The sequence below is a fragment of the Sceloporus undulatus genome, chromosome 2, assembly GCF_019175285.1.
Source record: "Sceloporus undulatus isolate JIND9_A2432 ecotype Alabama chromosome 2, SceUnd_v1.1, whole genome shotgun sequence".
Classification (NCBI taxonomy): Eukaryota; Metazoa; Chordata; class Lepidosauria; order Squamata; family Phrynosomatidae; genus Sceloporus; species Sceloporus undulatus.
This window is the reverse complement of record NC_056523.1, coordinates 154,692,293-154,719,422: the sequence shown is the minus strand read 5'-3', so window position 1 is coordinate 154,719,422 and position 27,130 is coordinate 154,692,293. Positions and strand designations below refer to the sequence as shown.

Sequence of the window (27,130 nt, the reverse complement as noted above, 5' to 3'; positions counted from 1 at the left end):
TGCTACAAGGGTTGCCATAATTGTCCACTATTACCAGGGACAAAATGTGGAACAAATTCGAGACCAAACTGTAGGACAACTGCAGGACAAAACTCAGCCCAAAATGTAGGACATTTAAGAAAATGGAGGACCTTAAATGTCCTACATTTTGGACTGGGTTTTGTCCTGCAGTTTGGTCTCAAATTTGTCCTACATTTTGTCCCTGTTAATAGTGGACAATTATGAAACTTTATTATTATAAAACTTTATTTATAAAGCGCTGTAGGTTTACACAGCATCATACATAGAAACAATAAAACAAAAACAAAACAAAAAACGGACCTGCCAGTGTTGTACATTCTAGAAAACAGAATATAATACAAAATTGATACACAATATCATTTACCAAAAATATACAAACAACATATTTTTTTAATTCTGCCTCTCCCAACAGGATCAAGGCAGCTTACAACAACAAAACACAACAATACAAAGTTAAATCCATTATCCCTCCCTCCAAAACAACAAGATGATAATCCTCACATAACAGTATTAAAATATTAAAAATTTTATATAGGTATGGACTGTATTAATTTTATGAATTTGTCTTGTTCATTAATTGATGTAATTTTAGATAACTTGTGCTTGTTGTAATGCTGATTTTATGTGTTGTACTCCATGGGGAGAGGGGGAAGTGGATATAAAGATTTTATTATTATTATTATTATTATTTGTAAAATATCATCTATAAATTGTTAAAACAAGTTTCGAAGCGATATTTGAATCCTGTTATGTGAGGATTATAATGTAGTTGTTTTGCAGGGGGGATAATGGGTTATTTTAATCAACAGGTTAAAATAAACATCAAATAACAATCAATTTGGTTCTTCAGGTTTATTTGTTTTATTTTTTGGACTTCAGTTCCCAGAATTCCTGAGTATTGACCAAGGTGGCAGAGGCTTCTGGGAGTTGAAGTCCATAACAACAACAACACGACACTAGGCTAGAGAGCAGTGTCGAAGTGGGTGCCTGTGTGGGCACCGCGCCGGAAGTGACGTCATGCCGTCAACCATCCATGACTCACGCTGGGCTGATTGATGGTGGGGGTGGAGCCTCGGGCGGGGCTTGCGGCGGAGATGAGGAGGAGGGTACAGGGCCTGTGTGCTGCTGAGCCGCCCGCCCCTCGCCACTCCTCAGGCCTCTGCATCGTCCTCATCATCATCATCACCACCAGTCCACTTCCCTGAGCCTGATTGGATGAGGAGCCAGCCCTCCTGCGTCATAAGCCCCGCCCTCCTCGCGAGAGACCCGGATGTAAAAATTCGTAAAAAAAAACCGGCAGTACACTCCCCGCCCCAAGGGCCTGAAGCCCGAGGAGCCGCTCAAGCGGGGAGTGCAGGGCCCTGTCTCCTCCTCCTCTCCCCTCGCTGCCATTGCAGCCTCGGAAGGATGGGAGGAGGAGGCCCTCTCGCCACTGCCGGCGCGGCGCTCCCAGAGAGAGGCGACGATGCGAGGCCCGCGCCGCGGTCCTTTGCGTCCGGCTGTCATGCCTTGCCCGGAGGAGGACAGCCGGGCAGGCCAGGGTCCCGAGGGCCAGGGCGGTCGGAAGGGGAGCGGGAGGCCTGATGGAACGGCATGGCACCGCAGCCACCTTTTACCCACACCGCGGGTCTGGTCCGTCCTCAGAACCCAAATACATGGGGGAGGGCGGGGATCCCGAGGGGAGAAAGGCGGCCAGCTACGGTTAAGTAGCAGTGGTAGGCTCAGCCGGCTAGGCACCCTCTCCCCCGCCGAGTGCCCCGGCCGTGCCTCCGGGGACCGAGCTGGCGGACAGGCCAAGCGGCAAAGGACGCGCTTTGAGGGTCTCCCGTGGCCCCCTCTGGCTGCCGTCCCTCCAGGGGCAGGAAGGGAGGGCAGCCCCCCAGAGGACAAGGCAAGGCGGCGCTCCCCCCTCCGGGGAGGAGATTCGGGGAGCGCCGCGGCTAGGAGCCGGCTGAGGCTGGAGGGCGCCGAGGGCTTGCAAAGCTTCTTCGTGTTGGAGGGGCTTGAGCACCTGCTCCTGCCAAGGCCCCCTCCAGGCAACTCCAGGCGGATCCCGCCGAATGGGAGACGAGCAAGGGCCTGCGGTCCCCCCCTCCTGTCCAGGGGGAGAGGAGGAGCGCCGCCGGCTGAGGGGGTCTGGCGCTGGGCGGAGCCGAGGGCAGGAACGGAGGGAAGGACCCCTCCGCCGCCGCCCCGGCCCTTGGCTCTGGCCGACTCCAGAGCCCCCCGCCACTCACCATTCACCGCACGGCTCTCTCTGGGTGGGTCGCCGCCAGGAAGGGCTGCTCATGGAGCCGCCCCGCCCACCGGGCCCAAGCGGAGAGTCCTGCCGGCAGCCTGGAACCCTCGGCGGGGAAGCTTCCTAGCCTGGCCCCTCTCCGGCTTCCGAGAAGCCAGTGGCCCAGGTTCTGAGCGTCTCTGCCCAGCAAGGGCTCCAGGAGCCTGGCCCAGGCAGAGGAAGCTGTTCCCCCCCAATGGCTCTCTATGGAGAACTACAGCCTGCCTTCCTCCAGCCTCCATTGCTGATGCTGCCTTCAAGTCATTGGGATGCTTTGACTGTGAGTTCCTGCACGGCAGAAGGGGGGGTTGGACTAGAAGGCTCTTCCTGGGGTCCCTTCCAACTCTCAGATTCTAAGGTCTATCCACCCAGCCTCTGTTTTAGCTTGGAGGTAGGGTCCCCTTTCTCTGCCTCCTTCTGCCATGCAGGAACTCCCTAATCAAAGGGCTCAAGCCGAGGCTGCTACTGAAGCCTGAGGCGAGGCCTGCCTAGCCTCAAAGGCACAGAGGCGCTCTGAGGGGAGAACTATTCGAAGGAGGCCTGAGGCGGGAGGACTAGGCCCGATGCGGAATGTGGGCCTAACGCTGCGTAGGCCGCGCCCAGGAGCGGGGAAGCTGAGGCGGCCCTTTGGGAACAGAGGGGTGGCTACTTTATCGGGCCCTGAGGAGGGACATTGTTTGAGGGAAACATGCCCGGACTTTGGAGCCCGGCACTCCCCGCTCAGCATGCTGGGAGATGTAGTCCAAAGAAGCGGCCTACCACCACCAGAGCCTTGAGTGGCGCCGCCTCAGAGGCGCTCAGGTGCCATTTTAGGGCTGGGAAGAAAGAGGGGGGCGTGAGGGGTTTGTTGTGAGGGATTTGTCGTCCAAGCTTCCTCTTGTGGTGTTGTTGTTGTTGTTGTTGTTGTTGTTGTTGTGTCCGACTTATAGCGACCCTAAGGAGAAGCTGTAATGCATTGTGGGTTGTTGTTTTTGTTTTTTGCATGTTTGTCAGAGAGGCACATCATCAACAAACGTACCATCCTTGGGAATCTGTACACATATCAAGCAGCACTACACATAAAAATAAAACATTAGAATAAACAGACACATATATGGTGAACACCAAATCCTATACCATAGTCTAACATATTGTCAAATATTGGGAAGGGGGGGAGCGAAGAGGAAGAAAAACTATTATTGTTGTTGTTATTATTATTATTGAGTTTTATTTATATAGCGCTGTAAGTTTACACAGTACTATACATCTAATCAATTAAAACATAAAATAAACCTGCCTGTGGCGTACATTCTACAAAAATAAGGAAATAAAATACATATTAATAATAATAATAATAATAATAGAATTTATTTATATCTTGCCTCTCCAAGCAGATCAAAGTGGCTAACAATAATAAAACAACATTAAAATACAGTAAAATTACTTGCTGTAATTTTCATAGTTAACACAGCTCACAAACCCAGTCGAAATGGAAACCACAAAAATTTCTTCTGAAGAAATTTGCCAAGAAAACTTTATGATAGGCTCACCTTAGTGTCGCCTAAGTTGGTAATAACAGGCACACAACAACAACAACACAATGAGGAAGAGGCAAAATGAAGCTTTCTGTTTCAGATGCCTAAAACTATGTATACCTTGACATTGAGAATACTGTAGTAGGTTTGTTGATGTACCTCAAGCAGCATTGTGCCAACCATTGTTTAAAAGCCTCCTTCTAAATATATCCAAGCCAGTGTATTTTAAGAGAACTTATGGTTATGAATATTTATATTTGTACAAAGGGCCCTTGATATCTTATGGGGTTTGGTTCAAGGACTCCCTGTGGATATCAAAATTCATGGGTGCTTACGTCCCATTAAATGTGATAGAAGAATTCAAAGATATACCTGTGTTAGTTTGTAGAATCAGTATGTAGAGAGATCTTGTAGCATCTTTGAGACTAACTGAAAGAAAGAAGTCTACAAAAGCTCATGCTGCCAACGTCTTTCTTTCAGTTAGTCTCAAAAGTGCTACAAGATCTCTACACACTAAATATAATGTAATAATGAAATAATGTTCCTTATATAAAATGGCAAAATCAAGGGTTGCTATTTGAAATTTATTTATTTTTATTATTATTTACAGGTGTCAGATGCTGGAATCCGTAGGAAAAAAATCCGTGGATACGGAGGGCCAACAGTACCTTATAATAATAACAACAATTCTACTACTATAGGTAAACATTTTTTTAAAAAAATACAGATAGCTTGGATTAATATATAGACTGATCAGTTATCTTAAAATTGGCTTGACCTAGATTAGAGTTGTGTTTCCAGAAGAAGCCATTCCTCTCTGTTCCCTTGTGCTCGAGAGTCATAGTGGAGTGGGTGAGGGACCTTTTGGAAAAGAGTGTGGGAGATGGATCATAGAATCATAGAGTTGGAAGAGACCACAAGGGCCATCCAGTCCAACCCCCCTGCCATGCAGGAAATCCAAATCAAAGCATCCCTGACAGATGGCCATCCAGCCTCCGTTTGAAGACCTCCAAGGAGGGAGACTCCACTCCACTCCAAAGGAGTGTGTTCCACTGTCAAACAGCCCTTACTGTCAGGAAGTTCCTCCTAATGTTGAGGTGGAATCTCTTTTCCTGGAGCTTACATCCATTGTTCCTGGTCCTGTTCTCTGGAGCAGCAGAAAACAAACTTGTTCCTTCCTCGATGTGACATCCCTTCAAATATTTAAACAGAGCTATCATATCATCTCTTAACCTTCTTTTCTCCAGGCTAAACATCCCCAGCTCCCTAAGGCATTCCTCATAGGGCAAGGTTTCCAGACTCTTCACCATTTTAGTCGCCCTCCTCTGGACACGCTTCAGTTTCTCAATGTCCTTTCTGAATTGTGGTGCCCAGAACTGGACACAATATTCCAGGTGGGGCCTGACCAGAGCAGAATATCGTGGCACTATGACTTCCCTTGATCTAGACACTATACTTCTATTGATGCAGCCTAAAATCGCATTGGCCTTGTTAGCTGCCGTATTACATTGTTGACTCATGTTCAACTTATGGTCTACTTGGACTCCTAGATCCCTTTCACATGTATTTTCATTCAGCCAGGTGTCCCCCATCCTATATCTGTGCATTTCATTTTTTTGCCCTAAGTGCAGTACGTTACATTTCTCTGTGTTGAAGTTCATTTTGTTAGCTTTGGCCCAGCTTTCTAGTCTATTCAGATCATTTTGAATCTTGATCCTGTCCTCTGGGGTATTAGCTATTCCTCCTAATTTGTTGTCATCTGCAAATTTGATAAGTATTCCCCCAATTTTTTCCTCCAAGTCATTGATAAAGATGTTGAATAGCACTGGGCCCAAGACAGAGCCCAGTGGGACCCCACTGGTCACTTCTCTCCAGGATGAAAAGGAGCCATTGTTGAGCACCCTTTGGGTTCGGCCGGTCAACCAATTACAGATCCATGTAACAGTTCCTTTGTCTAGCCCACATTTTACAAGCTTGTTTGCAAGAATGTCATGGGGAACCCTGTCAAAGGCCTTACTGAAATCAAGATATACTATATCCACAGCATTCCCTTCATCTACCAAGCTAGTAATTTTATCAAAGAAAGAGATTAGATTTGTCTGGCATGATTTGTTTCTCTGAAACCCATGTTGACTTTTTGTGATGATGGCATTGCCTTCTAGATGTTCACAGGCTCTCTGTTTAATGATCTGCTCCAGAATCTTTCCTGGTATTGATGTCAGACTAACTGATGATAATTGTTTGGATCCTCTTTCTTCCCCTTTTTGAAGATGGGGACAACGTTTGCCCTCCTCCAGTCTGCTAGGATTTCTCCTGTTCTCCAGGAGTTTTCAAATATGATTGCCAATGGCTCCAATATTACCTTTGCCTGTTCTTTTAATACCCTTGGATGTAGTTCATCTGGTCCTGGTGATTTAAATTCATTTAGATTAACAAGGAATTCCTGTACTATCTCTTTACTTATTTTGTGCTGAAATTCTCCTATTCTGTCCTCTGCTCCTTTATCCTCAGGTTGAATTCCCTTTGCCTTTTCTGAGAAGACTGAGGCAAAGAAAGTGTTGAGTAATTCTGCCTTTTCTCTGTCCTCTGTTAGCATTTTGCCATCTCAGTTTAAAGCCCTCCTGATCAAATTCTTGAGACTATTGGCAAAAACGTTTCTGCCAACTAGTGTGACATGCAACCCATCCCTTGCCAGAAGTCCTTCCTCATGGAACCGCAGCCCATGGTCCAAGAATCCAAACCATTCTTGGTGGCACTATCTACAGAGCCAGTTGTTTACATCCACTATTTTCTTCTCCCTTCCTGGCCCATGCCCTTCGACTGGGAGAAGAGAGGAGATGACAACCTGTGCATCCATCTCTTTCAACTTCCTACCCAAAGCCTCATAATCCCTTATGATATTCTGAAGGCTATGCCTTGCAGTATCATTGGTTCCCACATGATCCAAAAGAAAGGGGTAATAGTCAGTAGGCTGGACAAGTCTTGTCAGCCTCTCTGTCACATCACGGATCTTTGCCCCAGGGAGACAGCACACCTCCCGAGACATCTTGTCTGGCCCACAAACCACTGGTTCAGTGCCTCTCAGCAAGGAGTCCCCCACGACCACCACTCGCCTCCTCAGAGGCTTAGCAGTGGCTGTTCCCTTTGGTGGAGCTCTCTGGGTCCCCTGCTCTGTCCCTGAGGTTTGTCCCTGCTGCTGTTCCTCATCATCCTTGGTAGTAGAGAGAGATTGAAATCAATTCTGTAGCTGTAAGCTTACAGAATGTTCCCTGGTTTCCCTACTTCTGTGTGTGACACTCCTCCAACTATCTACATCTGTTGTCAACCTTTTAATGACACATTTTAAAAATGTAAGTCCCTAACTGAACTAGGATAACTGTACCTTCCCTATGCAAAAGAAAATACTGAACTGACTGTTCTAGCAAATAGTTACTAATACTTTCTCCCCATCCTCTTCCTGTCTTACATTTTCTAGAACTGTTAAATATTGTTGACTTTTAAGTTTTTCTCCTATAGTCCTCATTCACCAAAAAACCCTATTGCAGCAGCTGATGAAAAATCTGAGAATTGTTATAACACAAACTCATCAGGTTACTTTGCATACAAAGTAATAAAATGCTCTCTAATCATCTGCTACTGAAATAATCTTTTGCATAGTTAGGAGCCCTGGTGGCACAGTGGTTAAATGCCTGTACTGCAGACATTCACTCAAAACCATAAGGTTGTGAGTTCAAGACCAGCTTTGTTGGCAGTAGAAACCTCAATTAGTAAAGCCCCATTCCATTAGCTTGCCTCTATAGGATTCACTTGTTGCGGCTAGTGTGCAGTATCTTCACGTTCAGAAAATGTGTCTGGGGTTGCAAAGTGCAATAACTTCCAAAATGCATAAAACATTGATACCTTTTTTGGGGCCAACCAAAATGCACAAACTACAGTACATGTTGCAAGTTTTAGAAGAAAGTGTGGCCTACCTGCATGGATATCCCTCCATACCATCTTAACTCAGAACAACAACAACATCTTGACAAGATGCAAGCCTGTGACTAACACTGTCATTTTTTTTTATCCTGCATGATTTTAAACACCTTTGCCTAATGAAGAAACCAGTGGAGCTTCGAAAGCTTGCAAGCTATATTTTGTGCATTTTGGTTGGTCCAATAAAAATATCACCATCTTGTGGATTTTGGATGTTATTGTACTTTGCTTTGTGGCTAGCATGGTTGCCCCTGAATAATTAAATGTTGTAATTGTACCCTTTCTCAAGTGCATGAAAGCAAAGGCATCATTATAAATGTTTTTATTTTTGAGATTTATTAAATGTTACTTAACACTTTCACTGTTCCTTCAGAACATTCATGTAACATTCAGGATGTTTGTTTCAGGCAATTAAGAAGTTTTGGAACACATTCTGCAGCTGGAAAACTGTATCCTTTAAGGAGAATTCTGACAAGTAGTTCCAGAGTCCAAGGACCAACCAGGAACACAAGGTGAATTTAGGCTTCTCATTGACGAGGAACATCCCCCACCCCATCACATGGCAAAGTGATTTTGAAAAAGGGGGAACTTTAAAACCATTTTGGTGTAGGGCATGTTGTGTTTCTTTGCTGTTCAAAAGTAGCTCTTTGGGCCTTTCCATTGCCTGGAATGTATAACTTTGACATAGAAAACAAAAGAAAGCTACCTTAAAATCAAATTGTGAATAGTTATATGAGCACATATCACCGAGTGATAAACTAGAACAGTGTGCATTGTAAGCACTTGATAAGATATTTATTTTTCCTTGAATACAGCTTAAGAAGGAGCCAACACAGTATAGTGGTTTGAGAGTTGGGCTAGGATTCTGGGCAACTCCCTGTTTAGCCGTGGAAGCACACAGGATAATCTTGGGGAAGTCACATTCTGTCACCTTTAAAGGAAGGCAATGGCAATCCTCTGAATAAATCTTGCCAAGAAAACCCCATGGTAGGGTTGCCAGAAATTGGAGTTGACTTGCACATAACAATAACATGAACTCAGAGCTATGCTAGGGAAAACCTTTTGGTGTAAAGCTGATGGTTGTAGAAGAAGAGTTCTGCCAGTGTATCTTGCTGTGCATAGTAGGAAATAGTTTCAGTAGCCATCACCTATACTTGAAAGAGAAAAGTTAAAACTGAGATGAAACTGTCCATATAACAGAAGAGCCCTGGTAGCATCGTGGTTAAATGCCTCAACTGTAGCCACTCACTCATAAACCACAAGGTTATGAGTTCTGTACCAGCCAGGCTCAGGATTGACTTAGCCTTGCATCTTTCTGAGGTTGCTAAAATGAATACCCAGCTTGTTAGGGGCAGTTAGCTTACACATTGTAAACCTCTTAGGGAGTGCTTAAGTGTACTCAAAATCAGTATAGAAATGCATTTGCTATTGCTATAATACATAGATCTAGTGATGATACAGCTCTCAGTAACACTTTCCCATGCTGCTTTTGTCCAAAAGCAGAAGCAGATTGTGAAATGGCAATCGGGCATGGAAAAAGGAAAAGAATGAGGAAGCTGAATGTTGCATGTGTAGGGCAAGATAGTTGCTGAACAAGCAGCAAACTGCAGGAGATAGTTGGTTTGTTACTAATCATTTTATAAAAGGAATAATAGCTTGTGAGGTGTTGTGATGGAAGAAGAGGAACTTCAGAATAAAAGCATGTGGGCGTAAGATTCACATTTCCTAAAGCATCTTGTTCTTGCTTTCTCATTATTAGATGAAAGTAATTAAGCATTCTGAGGAGGCGTTGAAAATGGCCCTGATCTCTGAGGACGTGAAGCTTGTGAAACTTTATGAGAAGTTTGAACTGAAAGAGAAACTTTTGCTAAATCAAGCATTTCAACCAGACAGTGTTCTCTTTAAGCCCATTACACTACTTTCTGAGTCAGATTGGATCTCCTCACATCCACAACCTACCCAGGATTTTGCACAGTTTTACCACGACCCTCACAGAAACATACCATCTCCTCAGAAAAATCGGATTTATATCCAGCCTATTGGTAATGTCAACTTGATCTATTAAAGAAATTGTTATGAAAATCCATGACAGATGAAGTATCCAAGCTGAGCTATCCAAGTTTTTAATAAACCATTAAATATATACAGCTAATAATTTTCAGGATTTCCGTGGCTTGTTTGTTCAAAGACCCCTTTTCTGTCACAAAACTCCTATACTTTGTAGAAAAAGCTCTGGAACATTTTCTAGGGGAAGCCTGTCCCAACCAGGCACTCTTTGGACATGTTGGACCAGAACTGTCATAATTTCCAGCCATCATAGCCAAGGGGAGGGAATGGATCTGGAGGGCACCTGGTGACAGAAGGCTGTTCAGGGCATTCTCTTGCTATCACCTTATGTAAATGGAAAGTAAAATGTACCCCAACATGGTCCCTAAGCACTACACAGCAGGGGAAGATTGGTAGTAATGGAAATACTTTGATCTGTTCTCTGATGTGCTTTGTGAATCCCATTGTTCCTTGGAAACAGCTTGAATATTATCAGTGAGAGCTCTGCCAGCTCATTCCTGGTTGAATAATTCATTATCTGTGAATTAAATACCTGAAGTCCCGAGCCTGCTTTTTTTATGATGCGTTGCTGATAGGAATATTTTCATTGAATTTGGTAGAACCATTCCTGTGATAAATAAGAAGGTGCAGAGGTATTTGTGAGATCAATAGCTTCAGTGACTTCCCCCAGCTTTTATTCACCATGCCTAAAATCGTGGCCATAGCTAAACCTAAGTTTTCCAGATTCAAAGTCACTGCTGTACCAGAGTGAATTACTGTTATTTCAACATGACTTGTACAGAGGTGGATTAGTGCTAATGATAGTGAATATTAACAAGAGTCGCCTTGAGTCCCTATACCAGGAAGAAGGTGGGATATAAATAAATAAATAATCTATAAAAATAAAAATGTAAATGTTTGTTTGTTCAAAATCTTAAATCTCCAAAAGTTCTTCACCAATTGATTTGAAATTTTGACACAACATTCCATTCGAATACACACATGTTTTTATATACATACACCTACTTTCATATAGATGTCATACCTGTGACACGTAAAATATGTTTTTTTGGAAAAACAGCACCATCCGTTGGACATAACAGCAACACACTAAATATTTGATTGGCGTCTGCAATCACCATCAACAAAGCTCAGGGCCAATCTTTAGAATTGTGCGGTTTAGATCTACACGTGGATTGCTTATCACATGGACAATTATATGTTGTGTGTTCTAGAGTCGGCAAACCAGACAATCTCTATACCTACACATACAATGAAACTATATATATATATATATATATATATACACACACACACACACACATATATATATATATATATATCACGAGCATTTTGAGATTAAATATTTCAAAAACATGCGCATTCTCTTTTCTTTCTTTTCCATTTAACCAGACTGAGCCACAGCAACGTGTGGCCAGGTAGAGATGATGATGATGATGATGATAATAATAATAATAATAATAATAATACTGTAATAACAAGAATGCATAGCTTGATTCTGTCCAGCTGTTAGGACAAGGGTGAAGCATAGTCTTTGGCCAGAATAAGGCATTTCAGCCTGGTCTGAGGAAGCCTCCCACATTTGGAATGGGGACTTGGCAGCTTGCTTTTCCCTACCACAGCATGCAGAAGATCAGAAGAATGTGTAAATTTACAGTGCTTTATAAATAAAGATTAATAATAATAATAATGCCAATTTTGTAGAAATTTAAGCTCAGCCCTATGTTTAGTCCGAAGTAAGTCCTGCTGAATTTAATGGGATTTACGCTCAGTCAATTTGCATAGGATTAAAATATAGTATGTATCAACATTTTTCTGGATCATGACTAGGAGTTCAAATTGATGTTCTTTGACTCATTATTACATGGTCTTTGGCAAGCCATTGTCTCCTAACCTCGGTTCCCAGTTTTTGAAATGAAACTAATTGTAGCTACCTCAGTATGTTGTTCTAAAGCTAAATAAGATATAGGTTGCAAAATAGATTCTATATTTTAAATAACTTATAAGCATTTTTAAAAATATATTTATATATACAGTGGTACCCCGGGATACGAATGCGCCGGGTTACGAATTTTTCGGGATACGAAAAAATCCCATAGGGATTTATTGCTTCGGCTTACGAAGGTTTCTTCGGGTTACGAAAAAACCGCGGCGCTATTTTCCGCCACCGGAGGGCAGCAGAGAGCTATTTTTCCATTAGCGCCTATGGGAATTCGGCTTACGAAGGTATTTCGGGTTACGAAATTAACCGCGGAACGAATTAATTTCGTAACCCGGGGTACCACTGTAATTGGAATGGGAAGGGGAATTTGCAGAGATGAAGTTACAACCTAATGTTCTTCTCTCTTGAATTTCTGGTTTTAGGCTCTTTTGGAGATTCTAGAGTTAGCACAGACATCTACATGAAATGGCTGAAGGACTACTGTGAAGCCTTTTACTATGGCCTGACTGTAAAAATCCTAGAGCCAGTGCCAGTTTCACACACGAGTTGTGCATTTCGAGTCAATGAATATACTCAGAATCTGCAGATTCACACAGGTATGAAGAATAAATAGCACATACTGTAGTTAAACTTGCACATCTTTGTGACTTGGGTCAGTGTGCCTGCGTAGAAATCTTAGCTGTGTTAATGTAGAATAAGAGAACTATAGAACTGGAAGATGGGGCATCTAATCCCACCCCAAGGCAGGGGACAATATTGTTGACAGTCATGTGGGCAGTTGAACAGATCATAGAATTATAGAATTGAAAGAGACCACAAGGGCCATCCAGTCCAACTCCATGCCATGCAGGAAATCACAATCAAAGCATCCCTGACAGATGGCCATCCAGCCTCTGTTTATGGGCCTCCAAAGAAGGAGACTCCATCACTCTCTGAGGGAGTGTGTTCCACTGTCAAACAGTTTTTACTGTCATAACATTCCTCCTAATGTTGAGATGGAATCTCTTCCTGGAGCTTGCATCCACTGTTCTGTGTTCTAGTCTCTCTGGAGGAGCAGAAAACAAGCTTGCTCCATCCTCAATGTGACATCCCTTCAAATACTTAAGGAGGACTATCATATCACCCCTTAACTGTCTCTTCTCCAGACTAAACATACCCAGCTCCCTTCACCATTTTGATCACCCTCTTCTGGACATGCTCCGATTTATCAGCATCCTTTTTGAATTGTGGGGCCCAGAACTGGACACAGTATTCTAGGTGAGACCTGACTAAAGCTGAATAGAGTGGCACTATTACTTCCCTTGATCTAGACGCTATACAGTTGTCCCTCCGTATTTGCTAGGGTTAGGGGAACAAGACCCCTGTGAATATGGAAAAACCGCAAATAACAAAAACACTGTTTTTACCTGAGAGGACACCTCTCTAGGAATCTCTAGGTCCTCCAATGCAACTCTGTGGTCAATGTCCAACATACACTGACCATAGAATGGCACTGGAGTAGCTACAAATGGTCTTTCAGTGCAACTTTTAGTTAAAGTTGACCACAGAGTTGCACTGGAGAACCTAGACAGTCCTAGAGAGAACATATTAATAAAATCCGTGAATCAAATCCGCAAATATCGAATCCGCAAATATGGAGGGATGACTTAACTTCTATTGATGCAGCTTACAATCTCATTGGCCTTTTTAGCTGCCACATCACACTGTTGACTCATGTTCAACTTGTGGTCTACTAGGACTCCTAGATCCCTTTCACACGTAGTTTCATTCAGCCAGGTGTCATCCATCCTATCTATGCGTTTTCTTAACTTAAGTGCAGTACCTTACATTTCTCTGTGTTGAAATTCATTTTGTTAGCTTTGGCCCAGCTCTTTAATCTATTAAGGTCATTTTGAATTTTGATCCCGTCCTTTGGGATATTAGCTATTCCTTCTAATTTGGTGTGCAAATTTGATAAGCAGGCTTTCTATTCTTTCATCTAAGTCATTGATAAAGATGTTAAATAGCACTGGGCCCTGAACAGAACCCTTTGGCACCCTGCTAGTCACTTTTCTCCAAGATGAAGAGAACCCATTGCTGAGCACCCTTTGGATTCAGCCAGTCAACGAATTACAAATCCATTTAACAGTTGCCTTGTCTAACCCACATTTTACCAGCTTGTTTGCAAGAATGTCATGGGGAATTTGTCAAAGGCCCTACTGAAATCAAGATATACTATATCCACAACATTCCCTTCATCTAACAAGCTGGTAATTTTATCATAAAAAGAGATCAGGTTTGTCCGGCATGACCAGTTTCTCTGAAACCCATGTTGATTTTTTGTGATTATGGCATTGCCTTCTAGATGTTCACAAACCCTCTGTTTAATGATCTGCTCTAGACTCTTTCCTGGTATTGATGTCAGACTAACTGGACGATAATTGTTGGGATCCTCTTTTTTCCTTTTTTGAAGATGGGGACAATGTTTGCCCTCTTCCAGTCTGCTGAATCTTGAAAGACAGCTATTAGCAGAAGGCAAATGAAAATAGAAATAAATCTATATAAAAATTATTGTTTTCATAATAAGAACAATAACAATAGTAATATTTTTAAAAATGCTACTACTTTTATCCTAGTTTCATTATTTTGAACTTTTGGAATGGAAACCTGTTGCACATCTTCTGAGTATCCAGACAGGGATTGTAATTGTAGCTGACTTGGCAATATTGGCAAAGAACTTGGTGGGGGGGAGGTAGAGAGAGAGAGAGAGAGAGAGGAGGAGGAAACTTGTCTGTTAGAGTATTTGTCCATCTAGCTCAATATTTCAGCTGAGATCTTTTCTATTGCATGCTATCTGACCCTTTACTGGAGATGCCAAAGATTAGACCAGGGATCTGCTGTATATGTGCTACCATTGAACTATTGCCTCTCCTAATGAACACCTATGCTGCCGGTTCCGAATAGTGCTTGTATGTGCTGCCTTCATGTGTGATTACTTGCCCTTCTTTTGTGATTAAGCTGTATATATGTGTGGTTTTTTTGTTTTGTTTTGTTTTTTGTTTTTAAATCCAGGACACCTTCTGAACTATCTAAAGAAAAAAAAGGCAAATGATGCTTTCTGCATTGTGGGAGTAACTATGATAGATCTTTACCCAAAAGACTCCTGGAACTTTGTCTTTGGACAAGCCTCCTTGACTGAAGGTGTGTATATATAATACTTTATTAAGTCATCAAGATCATGTATGACTCTAGTTGTTATTTTATTCTTGTCTTGAAATATTAAGGCTAAATACCTGTGTTTTTTAAAAAAAATAGTCACACAGTAGCACCATCCTTTTTTCCCCATCCCTTCATATTCAGGGAAAATGGGAGCTACAAGTTTCCAGCAGAAGCTTGCTGTGCATAACAACAATTGACTGCTGATTGGTACATTCACTTTCCTTACCTGCACCCCTCCCACTACCCCAAATTTTGTAGCCCTGATGTTCAGGTAGTTAACTTACAAAGACAAAACAAAACATTTTTTGATTATTTTTATTGGGTAAAAAAATACAAGGATTAAAAGAGAAATAACACAAATAAAATTACCAGCTATAAAGTGTGCAAAACAAACTACAAACTACAAAAACTACAACTAGCAAAGTAGAATAGAAAAAGATGACTTCCAACCCCCTGTTCTGCTGGTACAGTTCATTATAAATTCCACTTTGCTTTATCCTCCCTGTCATTTTAGTCTGTAACCTCGCTTCGATCCACCAGGAGAGGCGGGGAAACATAAATAAAAATTATTATTATTATTATTATTATTATTATTATTATTATTAATACTTCATCTATATATTTAACTCATATTAATTGATATAACCAAAAATCATCAAATCACTTTTGTTATTTTACGGGAAGTCAATTAGCATTTTTCAATTTTTCCATAATCTTGCTAAAAAAAAATTTCGTTAAACAAAATAGACAAGTTCTCATATACTTGTTTATGTCGAGGGCAGGTTTTGGGGCCAAAATGCTATGACCCAAAATATGAATATGACCTGCTCAATATGACCTCATGAAGTGCCCCAAATGGTGAGTACACAGCATTGTTCCAGCTGTCCATGTTGCTTCTGAATGCTGCTCAGGTCCAAAAAAAGAAGGGGAGGAGGGAGACCAACTATTCTCAGATTTGGACAAGGGAGGGGGTAATGGTGCTTCAACACCTTACCACACCAAGAAGAATTTCTCGCCTCAGCCTTTTGTCACTGCCTTCATGCTGGGTCTCTATTCCAGCACTGACCTGCATATAAATTAACCCTGATTTTTTGAGTTATTTTTTGTCTAACAATTTTCAGCTTATACACAAGTATATCTAATTCTTTCAGTTTAGATTGCCACACTTTTAAGACTTTTTTTCCATTTCTGTACATATAGTATCCTCACAGTTATGACCATATATAATCAAACACTATTAATATTTTTCTTACTCAATACTTAATAACACTAGCAATCTTGAAACCCCCCTTCATTTTAAAAAGATCAAACATTATTAATACTTTTTTTTACCATAATTAACATTAGTAGTATTTTATCATTTTGCCCCATTATTCCAACACACTGTCCACCTTTACTACAGTTGTCCCTCCGGATTTGCGGGGATTAGGGGAACAGTATCCCTGCGAGTATGGGAAATTCGCGAATAAGGTAAGCCCCTCTCACTTCCCCTCTGATGCCTGGGACAGCTGTCTGAGGCATGAGAGGGGCCAGAAGGAGCTTGCTCGGCACTTCCCCCGCCCTCCCCTGCCTTTAACCGGCTCTGGGAATCCAGTTAAGGGGCGGGGGGAAAGCGGCAGAGGTGTGCGCCTGCCTCTCTTCATCCCCTGTCCTCCTGTCCCTTCCCACAGCTGGCTAGAAGGACAAGAAGGCAAGAGGAAGGGGAGAGGTAGGCACACACCTGCCTCATCCCCCTGCGCTCCTGTTCCTGCCCTCTTGTCCCATTCGCGAATAATCAAAACCATGAATCTGAAGTCCGCGAATCTGAAGGGACAACTGTATATGCAAATACATTTTTTATACAGTGATATCTATCTATCTATCTATCTATCTATCTATCTATCTATCTATCTATCTACCTACCTACCTATCTATCTATCTATCTATCTATCTCCAGATAGATAGTTTGGGTGTTCTATCTCTTTATGCATCTTCGTCATAGAGAATGTACTCTCGTTCATTCATTCATTCATTCAAAGTCATCATGTCATCTCCATTACAAAGGTCCTTCCTTTTAATTAATTCATCCAGAATGACTCTCTTCTCAAAATTAAGTCCCATGTTTTCCCATATCCTTCCCCTCCAGCATTTTGCGTCTCTCAAATCACTGATAGAGACTATACATTTCTTTTCTCATTATCCTCTTTCTTTCTGATTATCGGTAGGTTCTACAGAATATTTCATCTGCAAATTTTCATTTCTTCTCCTTGAATCCAATTCTTTGATTAATCTGTGTTTCCATTATTCTTATCTTGTATAGATGTCCTGCCACATTGCTTAAGAAACTGGATTTCCACCCCCACCAAAACTGTCTCCTCCCACCCAGCATTTTTTCAAGTGACCACTATGTGGCAGCAGAGGTAGTCTGATTTCATTCAGTTCTTAAAATTCCAGTTAGTTTAGTTTACTAACACCATTATCTTGCACTCTTCGAACAGCTGTCACATGAAGTAAATTTTCTTTCATTTATTTATTTAACATTAATTAAGTTTAGATTCCTCTTCCAATTTTTTTAAAGTCCAAATATAGTTCTTTAAAAAGATGCATTTTAACTTTTTGATTTTAAAGATATCTCTCTCCCCCCCACCCCACTCCAGCATGCCCAATCTTGTTTATAAAATCAGGGGACCTATTGGGCTTCTTTTTTCACCCCTTCAGTTAAGATAGTTTCTTTAACTTTGTTTAAATTCCAGTAAAACAAAAAAAATTAAAAGAAGGGGTCTGGGTGATCTTAGAGTTTGTTTAAAAGACAGCTTGACTTTTGGCAGCTGGGCACATGGTTCACTCAACTCACACTCATGACAGTTGCCTCTATTGGCAATCTCTCTACAGGGAGCAGGGTTGAAAAAGGGGGTCAGATATGGCAAATCTCTCATTTCCTTCCCAGTCATGAAGAAAATTTCCACAGCATGGTTTTCCCCTGCTTGTAGTTACTGCCGAAGTCATCTCTGAGAGTTACACCAGTGTCAGACACGTCCAATCACCATCTTTTCCCACTGGAAATGTTTAAAAAACATTTTTTGAAGATGGGGATAACATTTGCTCTCCTCCAGTCTGTGATTTTTCCACATCTGCGGGGGTCTTCTGTCCCTAATGCCCACAAATGTGGAGGGACAAATGTATATTTAAGATTATGAGATTTGCCACAGATGACTCTAGCAAGCAGAAGTAGCAGTCTGGAACAGCAGGTGCCCCACTTCAGTGTGAAGATATCACTAGACTAATATTCACAGCATGTTGAGAAGGGCATCTTCCATACAGTACAGTGGCATCTACCAGTCTGAATTGATTATTTACTACCACAGGATGCCATAAGTCTTTGTACAGGTGTAACGTCTTGATTTTATGGACCGTCCCCTTGCCTCGTCAGCCTTTGTGTGACAGAGGCTGCCTGTTCACATGTAAATCATTGGCTGGTAATATAACCATGTTGTGGTTCTTTCTGTGCTGTGGAGAGGCTTTTAAGAGAGCTATGTAGGCATGAATCTATGACATATCAATCCTTGCAGGTTGGCTGAGATTTCTGCACAGGTCAAAATTGTTTGTAGCTGTCCTTGATGGATGGAGCTTTTCTTCTGTTACCCAAGGATGCCAGTGCATTTCAGATGGTACATTTTCTGCATAAATGTGCTGGGTGGTGTTGGCAAAATAAATCAATTTGTAATACCATTCTGATGTGTTCTGCTTATTCAGTTAGTTAGGCCTCTATACAAATACTTAACTGAATAAGCAGAACACATCAGAATGGTATTACAAATTAATTTATTTTGCCAACACCACCCAGCACATTTATGCAGAAATATTTATTATGAAGGCTGCTTTGTATTCATTAACCACAAGGGGACAGCAGTCTTACAGTGAAGTCCAGAAACTGCATTTTGCAGTGAGGCAGTCTGGATCTCTTGGTGGTAAAAATACAGAAGATTGAATAATTCATTGTTCTAATTTGGGGTGTTTGATCAGAAGTTCAGCAATGAGTGGCTTTGGGGAAAGCGCTCTCATTTTCAATTAACTCACAGTGTGTGTCTGTTCATCATGAAGAGGCATGACTTATTACAAAAGACAGTGACACTGGGGAAAGTAGAGGGAAGTAGAAAGAAAGGAAGACCACATGCCAGATGGATAGACTCCATCAGGGAGACACCAGGACTGAGCCTGCAGATCCTGAGCAGACAGGTAGAGGATAGGGGGTCTTAAGGATGTTTCATTCATAGGATCGCCATTAGTTGAAGGCAGATAACAACAAACAACAAATGTTTTTGTTACTGCACTGAGCTTCTTAGAGCAAGAACATGATTAAATGGTAAAAAATAATATGTTAAAAATATGCTATCCATCAACTAGCTTGAGAGGTTTGAGTCTGTGACCTCTCTGTCACAGGTTGGGCATAAGATGGGACCTGGATCTGATAAGCAGTGCTCTGAACTTGGTAAGCCAAACCTTTTGACACTAATTCTATTTTTCTACTCTCCGAATATTTAATAAATGATACATGTATATTAATTAGTAATAACCAATTTACTCTAGTAAAATCATAGCACAGGGATTTCATCACCAGCACGTGAATAATCAGACTACTTAAAATATATTTACTTGATTAACATTTTTGAACAAGAACACTTTGTAGCTGTGCAATAAACTATGCATATTATAAGCATTTAATTTGAAGATGGAGTTTTATTGGTACATTTCTACTGATCCTGACTGACTCTACAGCCTCACTGATAGGGTTGGAGAGAAAGATTTTAGCGCCTGTAATGGTATGCAGTCTCCATGGATTTCTTAGAGTCATTATATAACTTACATTGGTTCTGTGATTCCTTTCATGTTACCCTGGTTGCACCTCTCCTCCATTCAGTGTTGTGCTAGGCTCCACTATATACTTTCAGTTCTCACAGTAAAGTGGAATATTTTGGAAAAGACTGTTGTGAGGATGCAACTGGCCCAGGGGGTGTAGGGAGCACTTGGGACTTTTCCTGTCCTTATGCAGTTCACTTGTCCAGGTTAGATAGTTCTCAGTCGGACTGATCTCAGCTGGGGCCTAAGAAAAGTGACATTCAGTTTGTTACCAGTGAAGAGAAGAAATCTCACATTCTGTCTTTCTAGAAGGACTCTCTCAGTAGTAAATTCACCTGTTTATATACTTATTTGCATGTGCTACTGACCTGTCAATACAGAAATTTCCCTTGGTGAAATTCTAATTTTATTTCATTTATATTTCATTTTTGTTTTATTAAGGAATGGGTATCTTCAGCTTTGCTAGGTATGACAGTAACTTTTATGATGCAAACTACAAAGGCAAGCTGAAGACTACAAAAAAACCTCTTCCAGGAGACTATTCTATATTTGATGGTTATTATACTCCTGAGATCACAAGTAAATTGCTACTGAGATCCTGCAAAGTGAGTGCATTTGGTTCCATGGAATTACATTTTAAAATGCCAAAATCATTTATTTATTTTTTGTACTTAAAAGCACATTTCCTCTAATCCTGTGCATATCAGATTTAGCTCTTTTAAAGTTAACAGATGTATGGAACCATAAGCGCTGCGGCTTTATGGTGCTCCTTCTGGATGCAGCGCTAGTGGAGCACCACGATGCCATGCACCGTGTAGAGCAGCTTGTGGCATCACGCCATGGCATCACACCGTGGTGTCATGTGGACACTATGCCCTGACTCCGCCCCCAAGCCGGCCTTTAAGGCTGGTCTGCACAGAGCCTTAATGGGAAAGTTCTGCATTTTTTCTCTTGCATTTGAGAAGTTCAGGCTGATTGCATGTTTGAAGCTCTCACAATTTGCTTTCCTTTTGTTGCATGTTACCTGATGGGGTGAACCACCAGATTTACATCTCAATTATTTTTCTGTATTTTAAAATAATTTCATGCCATTGAAGCCAGTAGAATTAATTATTTGGCATAATTGGGATGCAGTATCGCTGAAGCTTTGATTATGCAAATTTTGAGGAAAATTTTTGGTTTTGGCTTCAGGGGTTACAAAAAGCTTTGGGAAATCAGAATTCAGTTTTCCCCCACCCACAATTAGATGCATATTGTTTCTATATTCCTATTTGGAAAAAAATGAACTGCATTTGTGCTAAACCAAAAAACAGGTATTATTGTGCTGTATAGAATGCTGAAAGATTTTTTTTAAAAGACCATATCTGATTAGTATCTAAACAATTAAAGAGAGGAAATGTGGGAAGAATGCTTTTTTCCTAAAGAATAGCAATCCAGGTTTGTTACAGAATGTAGGCCTTCTGTTCGTTTTAGATACTGTGGCAAAGAATTTCAATTCCAAATTTTAACTACAGCATTTGTTCCCTTTTCTCTTCCCAACAAAAGCGTGTATCTTGACTTGAAAAGGGGTAACAGTATAATGCCACTGGGGCTGCATTTACACTGCAGAATTAATGCAGTTTGACATCACTTTAACTGCTATAGTTTATATAGTTCTGAGGTATTTAGCCTTCACTCTGAGAGAGCCCTGGTGCCACAACAAACTATGAATCATAGGATTCCATAGGATGGAACCATGACAGATAAAACTGTGGCAAACTGCATTAATTCTGCAGTGTGACAGCAGCCTGGGATAGTCAGTCCTTAGATGAAATGCAGTTTCCGTATATTTGTTGATTTGACCATATCTGTGTTTCAGACACTGACTCATGAAATTGGGCACATCTTTGGGCTCCATCACTGCCAGTGGCTGGAGTGTGTTATGCAGGGGTCCAATCATCTGGAGGAATCAGACCGACGGCCATTAGATCTTTGTCCTATTTGTCTGCGCAAGCTGCAAGTTGCTCTTGGCTTCAACATTATGGAAAGATACAAGGTATAAAAAGGTTGTTCTGCAGTGAGGGAGATGACCAGGCAGGCCCAGCTCCATAAGGGCTAGCCTGAAAAAAGAGACTCCTCCCTCCATAACTGTCATCTTCCGGCCTGCGAGGGAGATGACCAGGCAGGCCCAGCTCCATTAGGGCTAGCCTGGAAGAAGAGACTCCTCCCTCCATAACTGTCATCTTCTGGCCTATGAGGGAGTTCACCAGGCAGGCCCAGCTCCATCAGGGCTAGCCTGAATAAGAAGAGCCCTCCCTCCAGTCCATCTGCCTTAGTCCAGGCCTCAGAGGGAGAGAAGAATGCTGGACCTGATCCCCTCCCCCCCACCACCATTCCCTTCTCCTTTTGTGTCATGTCTTTTTAGATTGTAAGCCTGAGGACAGGGAACCATCTATTATCCTCTCTGTTGTAAGCTGCCCAGATACCTAGTGATTGGGCAGCATATAAATAAATCCTATTATTATTATTATTATTATTATTAATGAGGCAGAATTGCAGGGCCCAACTCACGAGTCTGGATAGTAAAGCTTCCAAATGCAAAAAGGCTGGTATAAGCAGATGCAGTAATTCTAGGTCAGGGGTAGGCAACCTGCGGCCCGCGGGCCGGATGCGGCCCGGCGAGGCCTTGGGAACGGTCCCAGCCCGGTCCTGCCGCTGATTGCCGCCGGGGCCTTTGGCCTCTCGCGTGCAGGGGCAATTGTCTATAGAAGCCTCAGAAACATGATATTAACATTTTTAAAAACTCAGCAAATTTTTTCATGTGTCCTCCACTTTTTTAAAAAAGTGTTCCACCATTTGAAAATGTTGTCCTACATTTGTCCGGTTTATTTTTTATTTTATTGTTTAAAAAAAATTATTTACTTATTTATTTTTTGCCTTCAGCCCCCCAGTTGTCTGAGGGACAGCAACCTGGCCCCCGGCTCAAAAAAGTTGCCTACCCCTGTTCTAGGTGTTGTAATTGAGTGACACCTGGAAGACTGCATGACTCCCACAGATAGTTAGAACAATAAGCGAAAAAACATTTAAAAGGAAAATAAATTATTCTTACAATATCTTGTGAAAGTATTCATACCCCATTTGACTTGCTGCATTTTTTCATGTTACAACTTGAAAGAAATGAATTTAACTGGCATTGTTGCCACTTGGTGTGCATAAAATACTCAACACTGTGGAGGTGTGAAATACTTTTGTTGGGCCACAAAAATTAAGTAAACTTAAATAAACTGGCATTTGTTGATTGCAGAGGTATTCACCCCATTACTTGGTAGAAGCCTTTTTGACAGCAATTGCAGCTGCAAGTTTTTGGGGGTAAGTGTACCAGCTCTGTGCATCTGGACCCTGCAGTTTTTGCCCATTTTTCTTTGCAAAATGACTCCAACTCTGTTAGTTTGGATGGGGACCACTGGTGAACATCAACTGCCCTTTCTGGAAATTGTACTGTGGGAATATGTTCCTGTTGGTTCTGCTGACTTATCAGTGGCTTTTGATATCATTGACTATGGTATCCTTCTCGGCCTCCTGGCTTGGATCACTCTTATCCAGTAGTTCCAGTCTATTTTGAACTCAGAAGATGGTACCGGGGACTCCAGTTAGATGCCCTGGCCATTGGTCTGTGGAATCCTGGGTTCTGTTTTGTCTCCCATGCAGTTTAATATTTACATGAAACCGCTGAGAGAAATCATCTGGAGTTCGGCAGTGTTGTGTTACCAATATGCAGATGGCATCCAATTCCATCTGTCCTTCCATCTGATCCCAAAGAATCTGTCTTGATACTGAAGCAATATTTGTTGTCAATAATGGACTGGATGAGAGCAAGCAAATTGAAACTTAATCCAGATGAGACAGAGGTGCTTCTTGAAAGACCAGGGAATAGGGACTCTGTCTGTGCTGGAGTGCTTGTAAACCACTTAGAGAGTGCTGAGTTCGCTGATAAGCGGTATAGAAATGTACATGCTATTGCTATTACTATTAGTTACTTATGTGATTTCTGGAGACAGAGAATTCCACCAGAGCTTCTTTAGGTATGTCACAGCAAATGTATGAATACTTAAGCAATTAACAAGTATCCATTTGTGTTTACTTAGTTTTTGTGCCCCACTAAAAGTATTTTGCATCTTGAGTATCTTGTGTATATCAAATGGTAACAATTTCAATTCCAGTGTGTAACACAACAAAATGCTGAAAAGTCAAAATGGGGTGGAATACCTTTAAAAGTCACTGCATAACAGAATATCACTCCAGCACTACTAGAGCTCCTGCACCTTTAATTTAAAAGTAAATAAGTATCCCTTCCTTGTCTGATGACATACCCCTACATCAGTGATTCCCAAAGTAGATGGCACTAGGATTGTCACCCAAGAGGAAAGGGAGTGGTAGCCCCCAAAAGTTTGGGGACATTGTCCTAGATCATTGCACATTACTCTGTAGAAATGTCAGACCACAACTGCTAGATTATGGACATATGTACATAGATATATCATATACTGTATTTTACAAATACAGTTCCTGATTGTGAATGACTTAAGAGCCTGTTTTATTTTTAACATTCTCCTATTTATGAGGGATAAATCTACAGATGCATCATACATAACACAAGAAAACATGCTTTTGTATTGGTTTCAGCCATTTTAGTACAGTAAAGGTGCTATAGTTTGTTTTGCTGCTTTTCCTTGTCCACTCCTTATCATGAAGAAATAAAGGAGCAAAGAAACTGGAGCCTCTGGAAGAACCCATGCCTTGATATATGCACAAAAAGAAGCCATTGTTGATACAGAATCATGGCTTTATGCCAGACCAATTGATTTATGTTGTCTGATTTATATCCTTCATGCCTATTTGAAATAAGTCTTCTAAACAGTGTTTGTATTTCTCTAGGCACTGAAGAGATGGATAGAGGAAGAAGTTAATGAAACAGAAGAAGGAATCAGTAATAGTCCTATATCAGGTTTGCAGAAACCAGTGGAAGCATTTAAAGAAAGCTGTGACTGGATTGTCAAATGCCTAGATATTCTGGAGAAGTAAAATCCTTTGGTATGTAGACTGAAAGAGGATACTTTTATCTGTTGTGCTTTAAATACTGCTAAAACATAATTTTTAAAATACTAAGTTTCAAATGAAACATCTTATACTAAAATTTAACCTGTTGGTTTTGTGAGTTGGGATTCCTGTTAGCTATATCCTCTTTCAGAATACCGGATTCAGCTCATAAAACATGATAGGCTATTCAAGATAGGATGGCAGTCTTACCGTTATGTATCTGCAACATAGCAGTGTAGCATTTATTTACCTTGTAAACCAGGCACTCTGACACAAGCAATAATAATTCTCTATTATACAGTGAAACACACACACATTGTTCAGATAATGGCTACATACATACCTCACAACTAGTTTTGTAATTCTTCCTAATTAAACTGTGATATGCTGCTGGTGCATGCAGTCCCCTTTGCTTTTTCTTTTGCTGAAGTAGATAAGCAACCAAGGAAACAGTAATTAAGCATAGCTTTTCATTTAAAATTATTTTCTTATTTGGCCTTGTTTGGAAGTGGTAAGCTAGGATTAGTTTTAGGTTCAGACGTAAGAAAGCTATGCTAAATTGTAGCCTCCCTGTTTGCCTACCCATTCATGTGAAGGAAAATAAATTGCATACACTAGCACATTATTTGTGCATATCACAGTTTAATAAGATAGGGTTCATGCCTTTCTGTGAACTATGCAGCCAGTACAGATGCATCACATAAAGAGAAGTTCTTGATTATTTATTTTGTGATATTTATTATAAAAGTACAAATCTGGAAAAGGGAATTTTCAGAAGGAGTCTGAATTCACTAAAGTTCAGTTCCAAAGAAATGCTTTAGAGTGAGATGTCAAATATATGCAAGTCGTGGGAATTTTCTTTAATATGAAATAAACTGTCAGAACAGACAACACTTTCTGTTTTCAGCGTCAAACTAAAGTGTGCATATTGTCTGTAGAAATAAGTGTATAATAATGTTTCTGATCCTTAGGATTGCTCAATAAAAGGACATTGGGGTTTAAATATTATACCCATTTACTTGGGAGGTCCTTTGAATTCAGGGGGACTTGCTTCTTGTTTTTTAAAAGTAGCATATTATCTAACTCTCGAAGGTGTCTGTTTCAAAGATTGAAGAATGTGTAAAACAATTAGCTAATAAACAAAATGTTCCACTCATTTGGTGAGCCAGCATGGTGTAGCGGTTTGAGTGTTGGACTATGGCTCTGGAGAACAGGGTTTGATTCCCTGCTGGGCCAGGAAAGCCAATGGGGGACCTTGGGCAAGTCCCATGCTCTTAGCCTCAGGGGAAGCAAATCTTGCCAATAAAACCCCATGATAGGTTTGCAGGAGTGTTGCCCTAAGTTGGAAACTAGAAAGCACACAACAAAAAACAAACCGCTCATTGGGGAATGAAGAAGAAAATACTAAAAATGGCTTTTCTTTTACATTAACATATCATAACCATACAAGCTGATAAGCAAATGTGCCCTTAAATCTCCACTACATCAATTTAGACTTGTTTGCCTAATTAACTGAAATCATAATGGTGGTATATTCAGGTATATCCTTTGCTTACAAAGTGGGTGTTACTGGCAGAAAGGATGCCCTCTTCATCTCTATGTGTCCACCAAATATGGAGCAGATTCAGGAGCTGTTGAGGGAAGGAGAGGAAGGACACCTGCCTTTGCATGAGTTCTGGTCTGCTCATGTAATGTCCCCTCTTTGTTGTTTGATCCGCTTAAGACTGGAAATCTGTCTGATAAGACAGGGGTCCAGAAAATAAAAATTGGGTATATGGAGCTATTAGATCCCCAGGTACTGCCAAATCTTGGTCCTTGAGCAAATCCAGATACAGAGAACCCATTCTCAAAATCACTCCAAATGTAGTGGACCTTCTGGTGGCATTACTGTTACAGTACTTGGTCTTTAGCAAAGGATATTTGAAAATGTGCGGCATAGTGGTTTGAGCATTGGACTATGGCTTTGGAGTCTAGGTTTGAATCCCTTGACCTTGGGCAAGTCACCTCTCAGATTCAGAGGAAGGCAAGAGCAAACTCCATCTGCACATATCTTCTCAAGAAAACCCTGTGATAGGTTCACCTTAAGTTGGTAATCACTTGAAAGCACACATCAACCATATGATTTTGGAATTGGACAGAATTAATGGGGGGGGGATTTAAAGCAAAACCTATTAGGATTTAATAGCTGTGATGCATTTAATTTCCTATTATATGAATTAGTTT

The 27,130-nt window shown here is 41.3% G+C and overlaps 2 protein-coding genes across 7 annotated transcripts in view; both read left to right on the top strand.

Moving 5' to 3' along the window:
* The window catches only part of MAP2K6 (mitogen-activated protein kinase kinase 6), a 1,063,669-nt gene that overhangs the window by 105,486 nt on the left and 931,053 nt on the right, over positions 1-27,130 (top strand). The window lies entirely within an intron of this gene.
* Positions 1,144-26,075, top strand: AMZ2 (archaelysin family metallopeptidase 2). Of its 6 annotated transcripts, none has more exons than XM_042449736.1 (9): positions 1,144-1,293; positions 4,424-4,514; positions 8,196-8,300; positions 9,548-9,830; positions 12,220-12,393; positions 14,849-14,977; positions 20,273-20,436; positions 21,690-21,866; positions 24,746-26,075. In XM_042449736.1, the coding sequence occupies exons 4-9, from the start codon at positions 9,548-9,550 to the stop codon at positions 24,890-24,892; spliced, it is 1,074 nt and encodes a 357-aa protein (XP_042305670.1). In that variant the 5' UTR covers positions 1,144-1,293; positions 4,424-4,514; positions 8,196-8,300; the 3' UTR covers positions 24,893-26,075. The 6 variants fall into 6 exon arrangements, with proteins under 6 accessions (XP_042305670.1, XP_042305668.1, XP_042305667.1 ...); XM_042449734.1 differs by lacking the exon at positions 1,144-1,293 and adding an exon at positions 1,306-1,648; XM_042449733.1 differs by lacking the exon at positions 1,144-1,293 and adding an exon at positions 1,306-1,653.

Coding starts and splice junctions, on each gene's coding strand:
- AMZ2 (XM_042449736.1), top strand. CDS start 9,548: ATGAAAGTAATTAAGCATTCTGAGGAGGCGTTGAAAATGGCCCTGATC. Junction 20,437..21,689: donor TGCTACTGAGATCCTGCAAA/GTGAGTGCATTT, acceptor TCTGTGTTTCAG/ACACTGACTCATGAAATTGG. Junction 21,867..24,745: donor ACATTATGGAAAGATACAAG/GTATAAAAAGGT, acceptor GTATTTCTCTAG/GCACTGAAGAGATGGATAGA.